Genomic DNA, 23,168 nt, shown 5'->3' on the forward strand with positions numbered 1-23,168 from the left:
ATTAGCTCTAACCACCTCCTCTGGCACATGTTGAGCTCTTTCTGCGTGAAAATGCACTAGAGCACTTATGGCTTGTGTAAATCTCGCATTCCTCTCCATAAAAGTAGTGCCTCCAATCTTTAGGGCAAAACTATTGCCACGAGCCCAAGCTCATGGGTGGGGATATCGAATTTTATATTCCCTTAGATGTCTTGACGCGTACGCGATTACCTTGCTGTGCTGTATAAGAAGCACCCTAATTCCTTATGCGAAGCGTCACTACAAATCACAAAATCTCCTTTTCCATCCGGCAACGCCAACATAGGAGCCGTCACCAACATTTGCTTCAGTTCTTGAAAGCTGTTCTCGCATTTCTCTGTCCATTCAAACTTCTCAGTCTTACGAGTAAGCCGCGTTAAAGGGGCTATTATCTTTACAAACTTGAACGAACCTCCGGTAGTGACCGGCCAATCCTACCTCTGGTAGTCGCCCTAACCATGGTTATCAATTCCTCAGTGGTCCTTTATTCATTCTTTTCAGTATCCCCCACGGGATACTCCTCAGCAACAATCCCTTCTAGGACAACATCCTCAACCGCTACATCCTCAATATGAACATCATTCGGTCCTGCGCTAGGACGCTCTATCGGATCCACAATCTGATCTCCAATAAGTAATAAAACATCATCGTATTGTTGCTCCTCAACCTCAGGGTTCGGAGTCCCGCTACCATATACGATAACGAACTACGCTTCTATCACGATATTTATAAGGGTTCCCATAAGGGTTTTAACTGTCAGTACTACGTTAGGTAGTCTGACTATGAACTTGGCAATAGTTCTTATTATCTTAGTGAACTTATTATTTTAACGTCACATCATCTCCGAGGTTAACGCTTAGCTTTGATACCATTTCTGTAACAAACCCAAATCCGGGGTGGGGGATCCAGGTTGTCACGAGTTCCATTTCCCTTAATAACACCCAATCTTAATAAACAATCAACTACTCCGTACTGTGACCCCACAATAAACACACACACCATAAGTTATAGTCTCAGAGATGAATATCCAAAAATAACACGAGTCATTTTATTCCACAATTATATGCCATTACACCTTAAAAGGGTTTCTGAATAAATTTATATTTCTTTGCCATTATTACAATTCATAAAGATACATAAGTCTGGTACATAAAAAGTTGAAAGCCTAGCCTATTGGTAGTTCCTACCTCAGCTACAGCGATATCAACGCCTATAGGAAACTGCGGAACGTTTCCTATCCGCTCGCGAATTGGGAGCTTGGTCATGTTCATCTTGTCTATCTAATGTTGTGTGATGAAACAAGAAAGTAACGGTGAGCAACAATCCCACCAAAATAATATGTATAATAATTAACAATATATGAGCATCCTCATAGTACTCATGAAAGTCTTGGTCAAGAAGAAATGAACCAAGTTTGATCTCTTAATGCGACCAAGTCGCAAAATATTTAGTATATATATATACTTTTCAAAATTTTTAAATCCTCTTCCATGTATAATATACACAGAGTTCCAGTTTATAACTGTATAAAATATCGTTGCAAGGTGATCTCATATACCTAACCTTGTCTCAACGTTTTTGTGAAAATCTTTGTCATGCATAAGATAATCATTAACCAGGTATAAGTTGAAAAGATGAAGTTACAAGATACTCCAATATACTTATATCTTTTCTGAATACTACTTGAACTACCACCATTCAAGTTATAATTAGTTCATCCCATAGATGAAGCTACACGACAAAACTTGTATAGAATTAATCTTTGAAATATCATCAGAATGAAATGAAGTTACGAGATACTTCATTTGATGAAAACATCATTTTGAAAACTCGACCCTGCCAACACTTAACAATCGCCCAGCCATAGCCTTTCTATCGAAGTGCTCTGGGTAGTGTTGCAGAAATATCCAATTGGATGATGAACTCATTACGGGAGTTTGCCGCACCAGGAAGACCCCTCACGATGATCAGTCACAGTAGTGCAACCCCACCATTTTCTACATGTAGAGGAGAACCTGTCGGATTTACTTGTTAACCGAACACTGGACTCCTAAGGAATGGACCGTCTTAGCGGAACTTCCAGGCCATTCGGGCCAATATAATAAGGCCGGGCCGGCGCCACTCGACCACTTACGCCACTCCTAGTTCAGATGGAATCCATGACTCTGAAACATAAAGCTTGTCCCCCCTTTCCCCAAGTAGAAACTTGTTGATACGGCTCCACCAAGAAGTCGTATCTAGTTGGAAAGGAAAATTCACCGATATTTCCCAGGCGGTGCCTGTTAATGGATTAACTTGTTCTAAGAATTTTACTTCCCGAGTGTTGGGTAAGTAATCAAAAACTCTTTTATCAAAACAGCAACCTTGTTGCGAATATAAAACACACCACAGAGCCGGATCCCTCAGGTTTTGAGCGAGTATTTAAATCCCCTTCGAAAGGAGGATCTTAAATATAAAAATGAGTTTTGGGATCCACCCTAACTTTTAAATTCATTTTGAAGACTCGAAAACATTTTTAAGAATGTTTGGAGTAATGCTGATTTAATATTATAAATCAGTCCCAATATATTAGAAAATATCTGAATATTATTATTTAAATAATATTCCCATAAAGAATAATCTTTATAAAAATAATTGAAGTAGAAGTTTTAAAACTCATACTTGAAATGAATAATAAATAACCAAAGATATACTTATACGAAAGTACGATCTTTATTTGAATAATTGAAAATAAATTTGATTATCGAAACATTATTCTTTAATAAAATAAAGAATATTATTTAATAAAATAAGCGGAGTCATAAGTCCTCGAATGAATATTCAAAACAATATTCATTAAATAAAATAAGCGGAGTCATAAGTCCTCGAATGAATATTCAAAACAATATTCATTAAATAAAATAAGCGAAGTCATAAATCCTCGAATGAATATTCTAAATAATATTCATTAAGTGAAATAAAGTTATCGAATAAACCTTATTCGAATAATAGTTTTGAAAACTATTTATATATATATAAATATATATATATATAATATACTCGGGAACATCGTCTCCCAGTTTAGAAAATATGTTCACCTTTGGGTCCCCTATACTAAGGGTATACGCAACTACTGCTTATCTCTAGCATAGGTATTATGCAACTTATAAGCAATTGAATCAACAATTAGATATCAAGATTACGAAATAGACATGCATATATACCATATCTGCATGCTCCAATATATCGCAAAATTTGCTAATAACAATCATGCACTTATCACAAGATAATGCATATACATATATTTACATCACAACAATAGTATAACGGGTAGAAAACTTGCCTGAGCGACTGGGGGTGATAAAAGGCTTGGGAGGAGTCTGGTAACCTATAAACAACATATAAGTTGGAATTAAACCAAAGTCGCTTATGAATCTATATTTTAACCAATTAGAGCCTAACGTTCACTTTTGCGCTTAACGATTCACTTAAGTCGCTCGAGTATCCTCGGCTCCACCATTTTTAATAAATTAACAATTAAGGGTTTTAAGGCAATTCTTTCGCGAGTCCCCTACCAACTGCCTAACCCACTTTACATAATTGTTTCATTCCTCAATTAGTCATTTAAGGGCCTTAACTAAGGTTTTAGAGTAAGGCGAGGGGTAATGGTTCGTTCGCGAAACGCCGTTACTTAAAACGGTCGTTTCTCCTAAACCGTACATCGGATTCATGCGAACCACATATCAAAACGAAGCTCGTAACATGAACTATCTAAACATGGCAAAGGTTAGAATCTTTCAGTGAGTTCACGGGTCCTAAAGTAAAAAACAGAACAGTTAAGGAAAATCGGGCATTATGACGTTTATGTTTACGCGATTTCCAATTTAATTGACAATCTAAATTATCATCAATTCACTCACAACCACCAATACAACAATATTCAACCATCATACTACAAACTCAGTCCCCAACTCCAAGTTTTACCAATTTATCCAACCAATCAAAGACCCAATATTCAAAACCAATACAAATCCACCAAAACTACTTATAATCAAAGATCAAGCCTTAATACTAACAATGCTTCGATAAAACTTAATGGAATCATAAAATCAAAGCTAGGGTTTGAAGTTGATACCTTCCTTGGTAGGTGTTAAGTTGCTAGGAAGCCTTAGGGAGCCTTAATCTAACCTCCTACAAGCTTGATCTTTCCAAAGAAATCAAGAACACAAAGTTATGTTTTGAAGTTTCTAAAAGTCAGATTGAAAGAACTATCAAAACGAGGGCTTACCATGATTATTTGGATGAGACTTGTGAACAAGAGTTGTAGGCCATCTCAATACCTTTCCAAAGAGCTATAGAACATACTATTTGAGTGACTATTGAAGGAGATATGGTAGTTTGAAGTTGCTGCTCTGGTTTTGGCCGAGAGCTTGCTTCTTTAAAATGAAAAGTCAAGTTTGTGTTATGATTTTTTTTGTTTTGTTTCTTTTTTTATGGCTTGGCTAATTTTGAGGATTTACCATGGTAAAAAATGAATGGCTCACAATCAACCAACAACACACTTCTTTTTGTCATGCTTAGGTCATCATTCTTATGTCATCCAATTGCCACATGTCTCTTCCTTGTGGTTTGATGATGTCACAATCCTTGGCTTCTTGTACAAGGTTGTCTCTTGGTCGCTTATTTGTTTTACGGTTCGCTTAACTTTCGTTCTCGTTCGTTGTTTGAGGGATCATATCCGGGATCTTATTACTTGGGTTCCCCTAAACCTTTCTTAATATTTTATATTCATTTTTATGATCCCCTCTTAAAATCCTTGAATTTAAATCCTTTTAATCCTGTCACCTTATACTCAATTCTTTCGGTATCTGGTGGATTTTCGGGAAAAAATCAAAGTGTTCGGATTTGGATTCTGACGATCTTTACATACACTTATTTACTTTATGGAGTACTAATACGATCTTAGAATTTCCATAACAGTACTCCTATATAGTGTGGTCTGATAATTTTCCTTAATCAGCATCATCAGCAAAAGTTACTATTCATCAGGGTTTCAAAAATTCCAAAAATTGGGGTTATTACAGTGTGTCTTTTGGACTGTAGGGCATGTGGACGCCTGGGATGGGTCAGAGTACTATCGAATCTGGAGCGTAGGAATGTTCTGGATCCGGGGTACCTGGACGGTGGTGATGTTGCCACGCTTCTTGGGCTCTTCAAGGTTAAAGCTGAGTACTTCCTGGGCTCTTCTTTTCGGGCCCTGGGCCTCTGTTATTGTGCCTGTATTATTATAGGCTATCATTTGCCTCCCACTCCCTTATGCTGGTTTACCCGGATGGGGGAATAGAATGGTTATTATTGTATTGGAACGCCTTCGGAAAAAAAATTAATTTTGGGGGTTTACTTGATTTGTTGCCCCCTAACCCCGGGGTCAAATGGGAATTAGACTCCGGGGTTGACTTGGTTAGTCACGTGATTTCAGCCCAAGGTGGGATTCCTTGAGGTACTTTGAAAAATTTTGGGGGTTTACTTGATTTGTTGCCCCCTAACCCCGGGGTCAAATGGGAATTAGACTCCGGGGTTGACTTGGTTAGTCACTTGATTTCAGTTCAAGGTGGGATTCCTTGAAGTACTTTGAAAATTTTTGGGGGTTTACTTGATTTGTTGCCCCCTAACCCCGGGGTCAAATGGGAATTAGACTCCGGGGTTGACTTGGTTAGTCACTTGATTTCAGTTCAAGGTGGGATTCCTTGAAGTACTTTGAAAATTTTTGGGGGTTTGGTGGACAAGGACGATCCTGACATTTGATTTGACCGGACTCTGAAAAGCTGATACTGCAAGTCCGGAGTGTCAGGCGACTGTTAGGATTCCAGCCGGGGAGAAAGATGTACACGTTTTATGCGTATCTTTTGAGTGTGCAGTTTTTAATTTCCCCCCTTTTTCTCCTAAAAAGTCGCGTCCACGTAATGATTACGTGACAAGTTGTGTAATAACGCTGTGCAGTTACTTTTCGTTACCAATCGAAGGGTGCCACGTGGGGTGGGGGTTAATTTTTACCCCCAAAAAAAGAAAAAGAACTTTTCATCTTTCACCTACCCCTCTTCCTCCTATAAATACCATCATCTTCCCATTCTTTTTTCTTTTACGCGATAAAGGAGTTTGAGAGAGAGACTGAAAAATCGAAGCTTTTGGAGAGTCATTTCTGCAAGTTTGAAGCCTTCATCTTTCTCCCGCTCACTTGTAAGTTCTTCATTCTTCTGTCCTTCCATTTATTTTCTTTTGTTTTTGCGATGCATGTCGCCATTTTGTGCGAGTTTTCGTTTCGCTACTTTGTATTTCCTGTTCGAATTTTATGACTGCCTTGTTGTTTTGGCCTTGAATCTGTGTAGTTGTGTGGGTTTTGCATAGCTTTTTCAGTGGTTTTGTGTTTGATTTGTGTAAATAACATAGGTTTTGCCATTTTAACATGCGAAAATGTGGGTTTTTGGTAGTGTAAAAAGTGGTTGAGCCCGGGGTGTGTTCTTGACATGTGTCTTTGACTGTATGTGTATGTATATGTCGTAGATCTTATTTTTGGGTTAAGGTTTGTGCACGATTTGTTTCTAAAACTCTTCTGTTTTTTGTTTTGTCTTTGTTGTTGGGTTCGGGTTTGGCTTTGACTCCGTGGTGCGATTATATAGATACACATAGTATATGCCAGGTAGCCACTTTAAGCGTACCGCTACCCTTAGAAACCGGTACCCCGAGCGGCCTATCGGCTTAGGCGAACTGAACTCATTCTACCCTTCTTCCTCTTCTTCCAGTAGTATTTCCGTAGAGATGCCTCCCCGGGTTGACCAGCCTCAGCAAGTTTTAGCATAGACTTTAGTCTTAGGCTCCGGGGGTACCTTGTCTAACCCGGATGGGTCTTGGGAGGATGTGGATAAATATTTTGTCCAATGCCGAGTGAATCCTAAGCCCTTGGGCTTTTATTACAGAGATTTATCCGAGGCGTATGGGGGCCCGGATGGGTTAGGCGGTAGGGAGGCCTATGATGAGGATGACATGAACAGGAAGTTTTATACCGCCCCAGGGACCAGGTACGAGTGTGGGGTGGTTCATAAGGAGATTCAGGACAAGTATACAGATGCCGAGGTAGATGGTGCCCTTAGGCTTGCATTTAACCTTGAAGATAAATATCAATGGAGATGGCCCGAGAGTCACGAGAGGGTGTACCACAGACCAGAGGGAGGATGGGTCGGGATTCCCTTTAAACACCTCCGGGGCATGTGCCTTGGATTACATCAATTCACCAAATCCCTATGCCGAGATGTGTATGGGATTCCTTTCACCCAACTGGCCCCGAATTCCGTAAAGTGGATAAGTTAGTTTCTAGCCTGCTGTCATGCCAAAAATTACCTTCCCACTTTCAAACTTTTCCACCATATCTTTAAGATTAAGAGATCCACATCCCGGCCAATATATGAGTTTTTATTCCGGATCGAGGACTGCGGATATCCTTCGGATAAGATGGTGCTCCCGGTTAGCATGTTGACATCACTTAAAGGGTGGCACCGGGAGTTCATTTTTGTTCGGGGTGGGGATTTGGAGTTCATGCCACTCCATAAGCTTGAAATAAAAACAGATAAATTTCCGGTCCAGCAGTTCGGGCAAGCAGCTCTCGCGATGGTTTATGCCTTCTGTGAGGCATTCGGGACGCAATGGACCCGGGACTCCTTTAATAACAATGAAAATATGCATGCTGCCGGCTGTAAGTTTTTTTTCTTAGCTTTATTTTGTTGCTCTAACCTTTATTGCTTGCTTGTACCCGGGACTGACATTTTGTTGTCTCCTCTTCGAGTATTCCGAAGCTAATTCCCTATCCCCCGAACATGTCTGCTCAGCTCAAGGATTTGTCAGCCAAGCTATGAAGGATTGGAGGAGTGACGAGCTTGGATTCCGGGAAGAAGAAGGTCGGTGAGGGCGAAGATGTAGCCCGGAAGGTGGCGCCGTCCCGTCCGGGGAGGACTACGATTGTGATCAACGAACCCCGGGCCGAGGATGTGCAACAAGGGGACGCAACAAGGGTCCCAGCACCCCGGAAGAGGAAGAGTGCTCCTGCAGGTTCCGGGGAGAAAGGAGGAGAAGGGTCCGAGGGCCATGTTTCTAAGAAAGCTGCTGTTGAGCTGGCCCCGGATACTCCAGAGACTCTGAAGGCCTTGCTGGCTAGCTTTACCCAGGAGACTCACCGGAAGGAGCTTTTTAAGAACTATGCCAGCACGCACGAAAGGAAAAAGTACAGAAAGGAGCCCCTCAACGACTTCCTGGTCAGGCTTCAGGAGGAGATTACCGTTGTAAGTTCTTTTCTTGTACTATTTTGATTTTTGGTTTTGTACTTGCCTTTTTTCTGCATCCGTATCATCTAAGTGTGATGTGTAATAATTTCAGGCTAACTCCCGGGTTGCTGGATTGCTTTGCATAACCCGAAGCCTACAGGCGAAGGCTGATGTTGCCGATGTTTATAAGGTTGAATCTGAGAAGCTGTCCCGGGAGGTACAGGATTTGAAGGAGGCAAATGCAAAGGAGGCCGATGCGCATAAGAAGCTTCTTGATGAGATCCGGGAGAGGCAGGACCGGGCCGAAGCTTCAGTCCAGGAAATGTGGGTGGAAAATAAGAAGTTGAAAGATGATCTTGCCGCTCGGCCGACCCCAGAAGAGGTCCTGGCTGGGTTTCGGGGTACTCCGGCGTACTTTGAGGAGCTAAACGACAAAGCGCTGGAGAAGATCCAGATTTGCTGGAGGGTTGCTTCTAAGTACCTCTGTGAGAATCCTCAGGGCACGATTGATGTCTTCCTAGAGAAGTATATCGAGGAGGAGACTCGTATGGAACAGGAAGCAGAAGCCATCCTGGCAAGGGATTCTGGAGCCGGAACTTCCAGCAATGCCCCTCCTTTTCCCGGATCTCCGCTCACCCAGCAGCCTCCGATTCCAGAAGGCGATCCGGAGCAGCCTTCCTCTCCTCCTGCCGAGCCTACAGCAGAAGCTTGAAGATTTTTCCATTTTTTGGCATGTAATTTCCGTTTCCTTGTTTTTAGTTTAAGCAATTTCGAACTGAGCCTTTTGGCTTTTTTAACTTGTCTGTAATCTGAATGATTTCGATTTGCCCCCCGGGGTGTGTTTCCCCGGGGTAGTTTAATATGATTGTGCTTTTCTTTCTTTTCTTTCTTATTGACTTGTATATGAAAATTTCTGACTTAGGAAGTGTTCGGTCCCAATGTGTTTGTAGAAGGGGGGGTTGAATACAAACAATACCGAATAATCGAATTTAGTGCGGAATAAAAAATTGAAACAAAATTCAAGTTAAATAAAAATATTATTAAACTTGAAAGGTGTTACAACAACGGTATCGATTACAAGGGATTAATCTCAAATTAATTATCACAAATCTAGAATAAATTCGACATGAACTTTTTCTATTTTTGTAATAAAAAGATTCAAATGCTAAACGCAATTTGAGATTAAGTTCTAGGGATTTTGATCCGCTAGATAGTTACACAAGAACAAGAGAATGATTTCTAGTTGATGGATTTAACTTAACAAAATAGAAATGTGATGTTGAATTTAGCAGATGAAAAATGAAATATTTTGCTTCTCTTCTCTGCTGAGTTCTTGTTTGTTGACTTGTGTTCTAGATGGATGATAATGAATGTATGTTGCTTCTGTTCTTTTTAAATCAATCAACAGACTCTCATTGAACTGGCAAGACAATCCTGAGCTCAGCAAGACAATCGGTAGAACTATTGATTGTACTAGCAAGACAATCTGATTGAACTACAATGCCTTTCGGTATGACAATCAGTTGAACTAGCAAGACAATCTCCTTCCCAGTAGAACTTTCGGTATGACTATTGAAATGACTTGGCATGACAATCGGTATGACAATCCAGATTGTCATGCTAGTTCATTTTCAATTGTCTTGCTGATTTAAGACTGTTTTTAATCCAATTAAACTTCTGAAAATTCTTAATATTAATTCTGAATTAATTAATCAATTAATTCAATTAATAAATAAATTAATCTTTGCAGATATAATTTATTTTCTTAATTAAATTATATGACTTAATTAATTAATAGATAATTAATACTAATCCTGAGCAGCAACCATTCTTCTGAAAATCTTCTGAAAATCACTGAGAATTATGAATCAATTCCACCACTTCAATGTTGACACTTGATGTACTGTCTGGTTTATGAGTGACTAACTTCCGTGACGTTTCTTCATGTCTTGACTTTGATAATTGATTTTCTTCAGATTAAATCCTTGTAATTCTTTGATACCCTGACGAGATCTCTGTCACTTGATTAAATCCACAATCTTGATTTGAATCACTGAGGCTTGATCAATTTCTTGAACTTCTTCCAGTGAATTAAGTCCTCAAGTCTGTAGATGAACCTTGTTTCTGAATCCTCTGACAGATGTTACTTTGCGAGATCTCTTTGACGGTATATCCACTATTTACTTATTACATTCTTATTTGAGTTGAGTTAAATCCTCGAATATACAAATAGGCTATGACATATGCCTTACAATCTCCCCCTATTTGTTTGTTAGACAATAACACACAAATACCTAGAGGATAACTCAACTAACAAATAAGAAAAAGATATAAACAGAAATGCAAAGTAAATAGCAGAAAAGTTCTGGATAACATTTAACCTTTTCCAGATTCCAAATAGACGTTCCTCTAGACTGAACATATCTTCAAGTAGTTTCATCTTCTTTTTGTACAACCACATTTCCTGTTGAGAAGCACATATCTCTCTTGCTTCTCTCCCTATGAGAATCAACTGATTAAAGAAGATCACCTTCGTTTACCACCTCTCCCGTACAATAGGATCCGCAGATAAAAACCAATGGTACTCCCCTTTTGAAAACAGCTTCTTCCCTTACTAGAAAATCACCTTGTGTTTACCACCTCTCCCGTACAATAGGATCCGTAGTTACAAACAACAATGGTGTGGTGTAGTGTACATATGTAGGATCTTTTTCTTCCTCCCTGCTATTTCTCCCCCTTAGTTGAGGAATCCTCCAAACTATTACTTAAGCTTTTATCTCCTCCTTAAAGAAGGAATGTACGTCTGAAGGAATTCTCATATTCCACTTGGTTGGAAAAGAAATAACAAGTAGTTTCTCTTTCTTCCTCACTGTGAGTGTGTGATTCTGTTTAGTGTACCTCACATGTGTTTCATTCTTCTCTCCACTCGTGTTTACACTCATTCTCACAAGTGTATCACTCTTCTCTCATAGCTCCATAATCCAGCTGTACCTGCAAGAAAAATCACCTTAGCCATCCTTAAGGAGGTCACAGGTGGTGCAATGGGAGTTCGCAAATCCCCATCCTTGTTAAACTCGTCAGATAAATTTGAGTCATAATCTACAAGTTGCTAGTTTCCCTTTTAGGGTTCCAGATTTGAATACTGGGAAGGTAAACAATGATCCAACGAATTTAGCATAAAGATCAAAGTTCCCTTCTAATGTCTGTGAAGACATTTCCTTGTGACTCATCAGGTAATATCTGAATCATTGTCAACAAGTTGCCGATCTGCACCTATGTCAGATCCACTATCCGCAGATGCATCCAGGGGATTTAATCCTGGGGAGGTAGACACTGACCAATGATATATGGCTTTTGGATCAGTATCCTCTCCTCACACCTGTAAAGGCAATTGGTCCATTAACGAACCTTGAACAATCGAATCTGACCTTAAAATGGTCAAAACTCTTGTTTCCAACAAATCATCCTTTGTGTGTGTAACTTTTCCTTGTGCATCAAGAATTATTTATATTTGAGGTGGTGACACTACATCGGATACCCTGGCCGACAGGAAAATTTCAATAGATGCACCCTGTTGAGAGAATGAATCTAGTAACTGTTTTTGTGCCTTTACAACCATTACATCTTTTTGAGAAGATGTATGGGGGCTAGCAGTTGTCTCGGTTTAAATACTACTCATCTATGTAGGAGACAAATCTAATGGGTTGACTACAGAACCTTCCTTATGTGGTGCACTAAGGCACTATCTCCCTCACACTCATTCATACTATATTTAGTGGTAAAAGAGTGTTGGTTGGTTCTGTTTCTATGTTTGTCTTTACAGTCTGGGATAGAAGTTGTGGGTTTTCAACCTCATGACTGTCAATGAAAGAAAGTCATTGGAGACTGAACCTGTATCACAGAACATATGGCAATAGAGAGATAAAATGTACTTCAGATATATAATGAATGAAAATTATACATTTAATCTTTTGAGAGAAATGATGTACAATAGTGATTTCAAAGGATTTTACATGAAATAAGAGATCACTAATGTAGAAAGAAGTTTGATTTTCTCCTAACACTTACTGCACATATAAAATAATATGTTTGTGCCTAGTGATAAGAGAGTTAAAAATATGACGACTCTACTAGTTCATATTAAACTGTAACTTCAATTAGAGTGCCATACCATGTTCTTGACGATTGCTTGAGTAGTACACTAGTTCATACCAACCTGAAGTGAGATTGTGAAGAAGAGATTGCATAGTCCAATAGATTTGCAACTGCAAAGTCCATGAACTGTGGTACATTGACTTCCTCTTTTGACACACCAACCAGGAGTACACTTGTACACATCTTACTAGAGTCCAATTCCAAGTGTAATGTGCAACAGGTGCCTGATATGTCGTAATATTCTCAAGTCTCGTCACTGGTGCTATATGTTAGATATTGCATCCTGATAATAACCTAGCAAAATATACAAATTTTCAATGATAACATTCCCAGCTTGCAAACAGCCATATCCCTCAGATAAACCTTTGCTGTTATCTCCAAAGGTAACCTGTGGGCCAGCTTTCTCAACCACATTTGATAGCAGGGCTCTATCTCCGGTCATATGTCTTTGACGATCCACTGTCAAGAATCCACACTACCGGTTCCACCTGTTTACTGCCCTGCACTACAAATGGATTAGATCTTCTTCGGAACCCAAACTTGGTTGGGCCCGGCATACTTGTAGAATTGTCCTTTGTCAGGCAAAACAACATTTTTAATTTTAATGGTCTCAACATCCTCAATGACTGAACATTTGACCTTGTAAACAGCCTTAACAAATTTCTGTTTAGGCTTAGGCACAAATGTCTCATTTCTAGCCTTAGAAGGACTAGCAGTCTTAGACCTATCATGCTTCTTGTTATTCCCATGCTGACGAGGAGTAGTCTTATCATTAGAAACATGCTTACCATTAAAATAAGCATACATCATATTAAAAGCACAAGACATACAATTAGAAACACCACATGCTTTATGAGAGTGATTAACAGCAGGCAATTTATGCATGGTAGACATGGCATTTTTGTTATCCAACTCATGCGTGTCTGAGTTAGTCTCAGTTGCTTTCACAACTTTGACTGGAACTTTCGACATACTTGACTTGGAAACAACCTTCTCATTAGCATGATCTTCAGCACGTATTTCTTCTTGAATAATAGAAGAGGTCGCATCAAATGGTTCAGCAATTGATGCTTTATAGAGGGGTTCATCAACACCCTTAAGCACATGTGGTACTTCCCTACCTTTAGCACATACATGAGGAGGGGAGTTTATGCCTAATTCTCCAATAGCAGCATTGTAATCATAACCTATTCCAGATGTTTAATTAACAGCTTGCTTACTGTAGAACTCATTAGCCTTCGAACAAGAATTGAAGTAGGCTCTAACCTTAGTCTCAAGACCGGTGATCTTGTCTTTGAGAATAGTTTCGAGTTGTCTATAACAGTCAACTCTATTCTCTAGAAAAAATACTTGTTCTTTTAACTTGTCTTGATTAATGTGCACAAGTCTTGTTTCATTGACCTCTTTCTCAAGGTCTTTGATCTGCTGACTTAACAGTTCATTATCATGACGAGCACAATCTAAGGAACCTCCTAGATGATAAACTAATTCAGCATCAGTAAATTTTACCTCTTTTCTTGACGATGAAGCTTTTCCATCAATAGCCATAAGAGCAAGATTCTCATCTTCTTCATCTTCACTATTAGTATCATCCCAGCTTCTTCCCTTTGCCAGGTAAGCCCTTTCAGAGTTACTCTTCTGATTTGAATTATAAGAGTTCTTCCTTACTTGCTTTGGCTTCCTGCATTCCGTGGCAAAGTGTCCCAACTCATTGCAGTTATAGCATCTAATGGTGCTCCGATCAACCATCCCTGTTTTATATCCACCACTACTGGTGTTAGAGGATGAAGATCCACCTGTCTGGAATCTGTTGTAGTTGGACTTGTACTTGAACTTGGGATTTCTCTTGAATCTGACATTGGAGAATCTCTTGACAATTTGGGCCATTGACTCATCTTCTAATTGCTCCAGCTCTTCCAAGGAATAAAAATCATCACTGGATTGATTTGTAGTAGGAGGATCATATTCTGCTACTATCACATTTTCCTCAGCCTTGGAAAACTGTACCATTTTCTCCGACTGTTGAGATTGTTGTTGTTGTTGACCTTCAGCTACAAGAGCAGTAGATGTGCTGACCATTTTATCTTTCCCGTAGACTTCCTTTTGCTGAATCTGCTCCAACTCATAGGTTTTTAACACACCATAGAGTCTTTCCAAAGAAATCTCACTCAGATCTCTAGCTTCTCTAATGGCAGTGATTCTATGTTCAAGATGAGTTGGCAGTGTTAAAAGGAACTTTTTGTTGACCTCCCTGATTGAATAATATTTTCCATTTATGTTCAGGTTGTTGATCAACGCATTGTACCTCTCAAACACTTCAGTAATTCCTTCTCCTGGATTTGATTTAAAATGTTCATACTCAGAGGTTAGGATCTCCAACTTGTTCTCCCTAACTTCCTCTGTGCCTTCATTAATCACCTCAATAGTTTCCCACATATGTTTGGAATTTTTACAGTTCATCACATGTCTGTTCATCAAGGGATCAAGGGAATCAATTAATATTAATTGAAGGCTGGCATCCAAGGAGGCTTCTTCCTTTTCAGCAGGAGTAAAATCTTCAGGCTCTTTTGGATAGGTTCTAGCTTTGGTAATCACAACATCATCTACTATCACCTCTGGTTCAATAACCATCGGAGTTTTTGGACCCTTCTTTAACAAGTTCAGATATTTGGGATTTGCAACTTGTAAAAATAAAAGCATCTTCTTCTTCCACATGATATAATTTTCTTTATCAAATAGTGGAATTTTAACGGTTCCAACTTTTTGTGAAGTCATTATGAATTTTTGAATAAATAAAAATTCAAGGAGTTGAAAAATTACAAAAGTCTAGAATCTTGATTTGTTCGTTAATCAGAAGGCTCTGATACCAATTGTTAGGTCCCAATGTGTTTGTAGAAGGGGGGGGGTTGAATACAAACAATACCGAATAATCAAATTTAGTGCGGAATAAAAAATTGAAACAAAATTCAAGTTAAATAAATATATTATAAAACTTGAAAGGTGTTACAACAACGGTATCGATTACAAGGGATTAATCTCAAATTAATTATCACAAATCTAGAATAAATTCGACATGAACTTTTTCTATTTTTGTAATAAAAAGATTCAAATGCTAAACGCAATTTGAGATTAAGTTCTAGGGATTTTGATCCGCTAGATAGTTACACAAGAACAAGAGAATGATTTCTAGTTGATAGATTTAACTTTACAAACTAGAAATGTGATCTTGAATTTAGCAGATGAAAAATAAAATATTTTGCTTCTCTTCTCTGCTCAGTTCTTATTTGTTGACTTGTGTTCTGGATGGATGATAATGAATGTATGCTGCTTCTGTTCTTTTTAAATCAATCAACAGACTCTCATTGAACTGGCAAGACAATCCTGAGCTCAGCAAGACAATCGGTAGGACTATTGATTGTACTAGCAAGACAATCTGATTGAACTACAATGACTTTCGGTATGACAATCAGTTGAACTAGCAAGACAATCTCCTTCCCAGTAGAACTTTCGGTATGACTATTGAAATGACTTGGCATGACAATCAGTATGCAATCCAGATTGTCATGCTAGTTCATTTTCAATTGTCTTGCTGATTTAAGACTGTTTTTAATCCAATTAAACTTCTGAAAATTCTTAATATTAATTCTGAATTAATTAATCAATTAATTCAATTAATAAATAAATTAATCTTTGCAGATATAATTTATTTTCTTAATTAAATTATATGACTTAATTAATTAATAGATAATTAATACTAATCCTGAGCAGCAACCATTCTTCTAAAAATCTTCTGAAAATCACTGAGAATTATGAATCAATTCCACCACTTCAATGTTGACACTCGATGTACTGTCTGGTTCATGAGTGACTAACTTCCGTGACGTTTCTTCATGTCTTGACTTTGATAATTGATTTTCTTCAGATTAAATCCTTGTAATTCTTTGATACCCTGACGAGATCTCTGTCACTTGATTAAATCCACAATCTTGATTTGAATCATTGAGGCTTGATCAATTTCTTGAACTTCTTCCAGTGAATTAAGTCCTCAAGTCTGTAGATGAACCTTGTTTCTGAATCCTCTGACAGATGTTACTTTGCGAGATCTCTTTGACGGTAGATCCACTATTTACTTATTACATTCTTATTTGAGTTGAGTTAAATCCTCGAATATACAAATAGGCTATGACATATGCCTTACAGGAAGTTAGGATATTTTCTAAGTACACATGGGCTGTGTTTTTGCAGACTCCGGGTAGGGGTAAAATAGAAATTTTCTAAGTACACATAGGTTGTGTTTTTGCAGACCCCGGGTAGGGGTAAAATAGAAATTTTCTAAGTACACATGGACTGTGTTTTTGCAGACCCTGGGTAGGGGTAAAATAGAAATTTTCTAAATACACATGGGCTGTGTTTTTGCAGACCCCGGTAGGGGTAAAATAGAAATTTTCTAAGTACACATGGGTTGTGTTTTTGCAGACCCCGGGTAGGGGTAAAATAGAAATTTTCTAAGTACAAATGGGTTGTGTTTTTACAGACCCCGGGTAGGGGTAAAATAGAAAGTTTCTAAGTACATATGGGCTGTGTTTTTTTGCAGACTCCGGGTAGGGGTAAAATAGAAATTTTCTAAGTACACATGGGCTGTGTTTTTAAATCTGATGGTAAATAAATGAGGAGCATAATGAAATTGGTTCAAACTATGGAACGCTTAAAGTAGAGTTTTTCATTCATATCGAAAGCAAAAATTACATTCTGGGGTGAATGGGAATAGCGTTTACATCAAAATATCATAGTATAAATGTAGAGGTATTCCTAGAATATACACCTTTCTCTTACTGGTAGAATTTCCTTAGCCGGGTTCCGTGGCAGGTGTTGGGGACCTCGGTCCCGCTGAGGTAGTTCAGCTTGTAAGTTCCCGGATGGAGCACTTCCTTGACTATGTAGGGGCCTTCCCAGTTCGGCTGCAGTTTCCCTTGGTTAGTTGGGTCCGAGGCTTCGATGTCCCGGAGTACTAGATCTCCCACCACATATTTTTTTATCTTGGCCTTTTTCGTAAAGTAAAGCTTTGGTTTCTCCTTGTAGCTTTCCATTTTTTCTATAGACCTGTCTCTTATTTCATCCAAGAGTTCAAGGTTGGTTTTAAGGCATTCTATGTTGGAGACTTCATCGAAGTTGACCACTCTATGAGAAGGGGACCCGGTTTCTATTGGTAACCGAGCCTCGGTGCCGTAAGCAAGTTTAAATGGAGTCTCACCGGTTCCGGTTCGGGAGGTGGTTCTGTAGGACCATAGGACCTTCGGGAGCTCGTCTGGCCAGCTTTTCTTAGATTCTTCCAACCTTTTTTCCAAACCTCGGAGTATGGTTCTGTTAGTGACCTCTACTGGCCTTTTTCCCTGGGGGTGGGCTACAGATGCTTTCTTAAAGTCCGAACAGACAAATTACGGGCCGTTCTCATGGCCTTGGCTTCTGCCCACTTAGTCATATAATCGATCGCCACCAACACATAACGCAGATCCCCCTTCGCTCGGGGGAAAGGACCCATGATGTCAATTCCCCAGACTGCGAATGGGATCGGGAGGGGACTGACCCGGGGAGGCTTGAACTTTGCTTTGGCACATTGATGAACTTTTGGCATTTGTTGCATTTCTTCACATAGGAAACTGTATCGGCGTGGATGGTGGGCCAATAGTAGCCTTGTCTGATGACTTTGTAGGCTAGAGCTTTAGTGGCTAAATGATCCCCGCAGATTCCTTCGTGTACCTCCCGAAGACAATAATCTGCTTCGTCCGGGTCAACGCATTTTAAAGTCGGGGCAGAGAAGGTTCGCCGGTATAGCTGATTATCTTCCAGAAAGAAACGGGCAGCCTTATACTTGAGGTATCGCGCTTTTTCTGGTCTTCCGGCAGGGTCCCGTCCTTAAGATAAGCTATGTAAGGAGTCATCCAGTTGTTCGGGCTGCTGACACATAATACCTCGTGCCGGTCGGTGCTGGGTGCGGCGAGCTCCTCGAAGTAAATCGAACTGCTTAAATCTGAAGTATTTTGGACGAGCTTGGACAGCTCATCTGCCTTCACGTTTTCTTCTCTGTTTATTTGCAAGATGGCCGAGTCCGGGATGGTTTCCAGGATACTTATCACCATTTCCTGATATCGAGCAAGTTTGGGATCCTTTGTAATATATTCACCGCTGGTCTGCCTTACCACGATTTGAGAATCACTATAGATGGTTAAACGTCTTACCCCAAGGGATTTGGCTAACCTGAGTCCAGATAGGAGAGCTTCATATTCAGCCTGGTTGTTTGTTGCTCTGAAAGCGAAGGTTATGGCTTGTTGGATTGTGAATCCGCCCGGGTCGGAAAGGATTAGGCCAACCCCGGACCTCTCGGCTGTTGCTGAACCATCAACATGTAATGTCCAAGAATTTCGGTCGCTAGTCTCCTTTTCTTCTCCGGATTGGATTTTGGGTGTCTCCGGGACTTCAAGAAAGGTACATTCCATGACGATTTCGGCCAACGCCTGGGCTTTTTATAGTTGTCCTTGGGACAAATTTGACGTTGAACTGGCTCAATTCAATCACCCAATTGACTAATCTCCCATAGGCATCTGGCTTATGAATGATTTTCCGCAGTGGTTGGTTAGTGATCACCCTGATTTCCCGGCCCTGGAAATATTGCCTTAGCTTTCTGCTCGAGTGCACAAGAGCCAGGGCGAATTTCTCCAAGTTTGGGTACCGGGTTTCAGCGTCCTTCAGGACCTGACTTATATAGTACACCGGGCTTTGGGAACCACTTTCGTCCTGGATGAGTGCAGAGGATACCGCTCTTTCTCCGGCTGCAATATAGAGATAAAGAGGCTCTCCGGGCTTTGCTTTTGACAGAATAGGCTGGTTCATCAGATGTCGTTTGACTTCCTCAAATACTATTTGGCACTCCGGGGTCTAGTCGATCAACTTTTTATTCCGATCTCCTTTTAACAGCTCGAAGAAAGGCAAGCACCTTTCTGCCAATTTTGGGATAGATCTGCGAAGGGCTGCCAAGCATCCTGCGAGCTTCTGAATATCCTTTTGAGTTTGGGGAACTGTCATTTCCATTATAGCTTTGATCTTTTCCGGGTTGGCTTCAATTCCCCGCTCACTGACCAGAAAACCGAGAACCTTCCCAGAGGGGACCCCAAAAGCGCACTTCTCCGGGTTCAACTTCATGTTGTACCTCCTCAAATTTTCGAAGCATTCCTTGAGGTCTTTGACGTGATCCGGGATTGTGACTGACTTAGAGATCATATTATCGACATAAGATTCCATGTTCCTGCCCGGCTGACTTTTGAAGATGGTATTCATCATTTTCTAGTACGTTGCCCCGACGTTGATTAACCCAAACGACATCATAAAAAAAGCGTAGACAGCCCGGTGTGTAATGAACGCCGTCTTCGCGATATCTGTCGGATTCATTTTAACTTGGTTGTACCCCGAAAAAGCATCCATGAAGTTTAGCATAACATGACCAGAAGTTGCGTCTATCAACTGGTCAATGTTGGATAAGGGGTAGGAGACTTTAGGACACACCGAATTGAGACTGGTGTAATCAACGCACATTCGCCACTTTCCGTTGGGCTTCTTGACTAACACCACATTTGCTAGCCAATCCGGGTACTTAATTTCACAGATAATATATGCCTTCAATAATTTTTCAACCTCTTGATTGATTGCCTGCTGCCTTTTCGGGGCAAAGTTTCTTCATTTTTGCTTGATTGGTCTTTGTTTTAGGTCTACATCAAGGCTATGCATCGCCACAGATTCGTGAATCCCCGGCATGTCTTCCGGGGTCCAGGAGAATACATCCGCGTATTCTTTCAATAGATCAATAAGCTGTTTTTGGAAGGTGGTTTCCAGGCCTTTTCCGACTTTGATCTTCCGGGTGGGGTTCCCGGGTTCCAACTCTATTTCAATTGTCTGTTGGGCAGGTTCGACCTTTGTCTTCTCCTTACTTTCCACAAATTTCTGAATCCGGGCATCAGCGTTGGTTACGCTGTACCCGGAGTCTTCAATCATATTCACGTCCAATCGGTCCCTTTTACTGAGATGTTCTCGATGCTTCTTTCTGTTTTGTCCCTTGGGTAGGGACATTATCTTTATCCTGTTCTCCGGTTCTGTTTCTGCCATGACCAAGGCTTGACCATAGCATCTCCCTGCCATCTCCCTGTCTCCTTTCAATTCTCCGACACCTCCCGGGGTGGGGAATTTGAGCTTTAAGTGAATAGTTGAGGGGATTGCCCTGAGCTTGGTGATGGTGGGCCTTCCAAGGATCATATTGTATGATGAGGTTGCGCTTATCACATAGAACTTCCTCATATGAGAGACCTGCTGGGGTGCAGTTCCAAAGATAATAGGAAGATAAATGACGCCCCGGATTGGAATCATTGTGTTTCCAAATCCGTACAAGGGATCTTCAAGACATGGGTCCATTCGGAGGTGGCCGAGCTCCATCCTGTTAAGTGTGTGCTCGAATATAATATTAGTAGAGGAACCGTTGTCAACTAAAATTATTTTTACCTCGTTATTTGCAACATCTAGGGTTACCACCAATGGCAAATTGTGATCCGGATCGAGTCCCTCATAATCAGAGTAAGAGAAGCAGATTGGCTCATCTTCCAGAGGCTGGATCATCATCACATCATTTTATGGGTCCGGGCTCCGAGGCGGAGAGGTTGTGCCTCCGAAGACTACATTCACCATATTTTTGCCGCCTCCCGGGGCCCTGTCTTTGTCATTTAACCTCCTTTGAAGATATTGGTTCATGTTTCTCTTCTTGATCTGGTCTTCTATGAACATCTTGAGAGAGAAACAGTTTTTTGTGGTATGGCCATAATCTTCAAGATAGCCACAATGCTTGTCCCGGGCCCTGTTCTCGGGAGGCGCAAGTAAAGGTTTCGGTGGATAATAAAACGGCTTACCCTTAACTTCGCACAAAATGTCTGCCCGGGGCCGGTTGAGGGGTGTCCATTCGGGTTCCGGCTTGGGCTCCCTTTTGGCCTTAGGTTTTCTTTCATTTTTTCTTGGTTCTGCGTAACTTTCCCGGGGTAGGGTTCCCTGAGATTGTTGAATGTAGTTGGCCTGTCTGTCCAATTTGTATCTTTTGTCTTTTCGGGATGACGAGCGACGCTCCGGGGACTCGTCATCATCATGAATTCTCCGATTCATTTTCATTGACTTGAGAAAATCATTTTCCTTTATGAACTTTGATGCCAAGGCATAAGCAGACGCTAGGCTCTGGGGTTCCCTGTGGATCAAATCTTTTACGTATCCTTCGCAGGATATTGGATGCAAGTTTCTCCGAAAGATGTTTACTGCTTCCTTTTCTTCTAAGTTAGAGAGTTGATTGACTGCTTCCTGAAATCTCTTGATAAATTCGGGGAGGGATTCCTTGCTCCTCTGCTGGATTATCTCCAAATGACACATTTGCAGCTCGTTCATCTGGTTTGCTCTGAACCTTTTCAAAAATATCTCGCGGAAGTCTTTCCAGGAGTCTACACTCCGGGATGGAATGCGGCTGAACCATTTCTGGGCTCCCCCCTTTAGTGTTGATGCGAAGAAGCGGCACCTGGTTAGGTCACTATAATCATAGATATTGGAGATTTGCTCGAAATAGTTCAGATGCTCCTTGGGGTCGGCTAATCCATCGAAAGAGTCAAAATTGAAGTGTTTGAGCCCTGATTCTCTGGGGGTAGATTCCAACTTTTTAGTGAACGGGATGGCTGCCGCACCCACTTTCATATCGCCCTCTACTTTTCTTTTGAGATCCCGAAGGGCCCGGGCCATTTGTTCTTTCTTAGACTCCTTTTCAGGCTCCGAATCGGAAGAAACATGAATTCAGTGTGCCTTTCTTTTTAGCTTTGCCTTTCGATAGCTTCTTGGGCTTTGGCTTCTTCTTCTTTTCGGATTCTCTCTCGGAGGGTAGCTCTCTTTATTTCATCCCTGGCATCCTCTGATGGTTTCTTTAAATTCTTTGCAATCCGATCAAAGACGGATCCCCGTGATTCTCCGGACCGTTCTCGTTGGTCCCCTGGGCGGGTCTCAGGTTCGACATTATGTTTTTCCTTCCACAGGTCCATCGCAACCTGTATCTGATCCGGGGTCATGTTTCCCCAGGGGTTGGCGGAAGTTCCAGTATGCTTATGGGCAGCTTTCTCGATGACTATTTTCTAGTCTCCTGGTTGGAGATTTTGAGAGGGAGTCTGGGTTATGGGGGGCCCTTCATCCAGATCTTCCATATCCCCGTCCCTGGGTTGGGGTGGAGGTGGAAGGAAAGAAGTAGAAACGGCCGATTTGCTCTTTCTTGTAGTCATGGTTATTCAACAGTACCACAAATTTACAGTAATATAATTCGTAAAAAACAGGTCTAAGAGATTGGGAGTGGTGTTCTTACTGAGGGGTGGTATTCTGAGTTGCTGGGTAGGGTAGAAGTTGCGGATATGAACAATACTGGTCGGAGGTTCGCCCCCTCCTTCTAGCGCCAATGATAATCCCAGTTCGCCCCGGGGCCTTCTCCTTACTTGGCCCGGACTCAAGCTCCGTTTTGGCAGCAATGACGGCGGCGTGCGGTGTAGCTGTAGGGTGGGAACCTACAAAACAGAGCCAGAGGGGGGGTGGCGTCCCCGCGGCACCTCCGGCGTGAGAATGAGAAAGGGTTTTAAGGAGAAAAGGGGTAAAACG

The 23,168-nt window shown here is 40.9% G+C and overlaps 2 protein-coding genes across 2 annotated transcripts; both read right to left on the reverse strand.

Annotated features, from left to right (window-relative positions):
- Nucleotides 1-17,293: 17,293 nt before the first annotated feature.
- Nucleotides 17,294-18,958, reverse strand: LOC141660177 (uncharacterized). Its single transcript, XM_074467141.1, has 2 exons — nucleotides 18,334-18,958; nucleotides 17,294-17,865 (listed from the first exon to the last, which is right to left on the reverse strand). The coding sequence occupies exons 1-2, from the start codon at nucleotides 18,956-18,958 to the stop codon at nucleotides 17,294-17,296; spliced, it is 1,197 nt and encodes a 398-aa protein (XP_074323242.1).
- Nucleotides 18,959-21,134: 2,176 nt separating this feature from the next.
- LOC141660178 (uncharacterized) lies at nucleotides 21,135-22,274 on the reverse strand. The gene has a single exon (XM_074467142.1). The coding sequence runs from the start codon at nucleotides 22,272-22,274 to the stop codon at nucleotides 21,135-21,137; it is 1,140 nt and encodes a 379-aa protein (XP_074323243.1).
- Nucleotides 22,275-23,168: the final 894 nt, after the last annotated feature.

Source organism: Apium graveolens, chromosome 5 (assembly GCF_009905375.1).
Source record: "Apium graveolens cultivar Ventura chromosome 5, ASM990537v1, whole genome shotgun sequence".
Lineage (NCBI taxonomy): Eukaryota > Viridiplantae > Streptophyta > Magnoliopsida > Apiales > Apiaceae > Apium > Apium graveolens.

What these genes read in the sequence shown, in the direction of transcription:
- LOC141660178 (XM_074467142.1), bottom strand. Translation starts at nt 22,274, where the DNA reads ATGGCCCGGGCCCTTCGGGATCTCAAAAGAAAAGTAGAGGGCGATATG.
- LOC141660177 (XM_074467141.1), bottom strand. Translation starts at nt 18,958, where the DNA reads ATGGAATGTACCTTTCTTGAAGTCCCGGAGACACCCAAAATCCAATCC. An exon ending in GAAAAAGCGCGATACCTCAA is followed by an intron (nt 17,866 to 18,333) that starts GTATAAGGCTGC and finishes AAGCATCTGTAG; the next exon opens with CCCACCCCCAGGGAAAAAGG.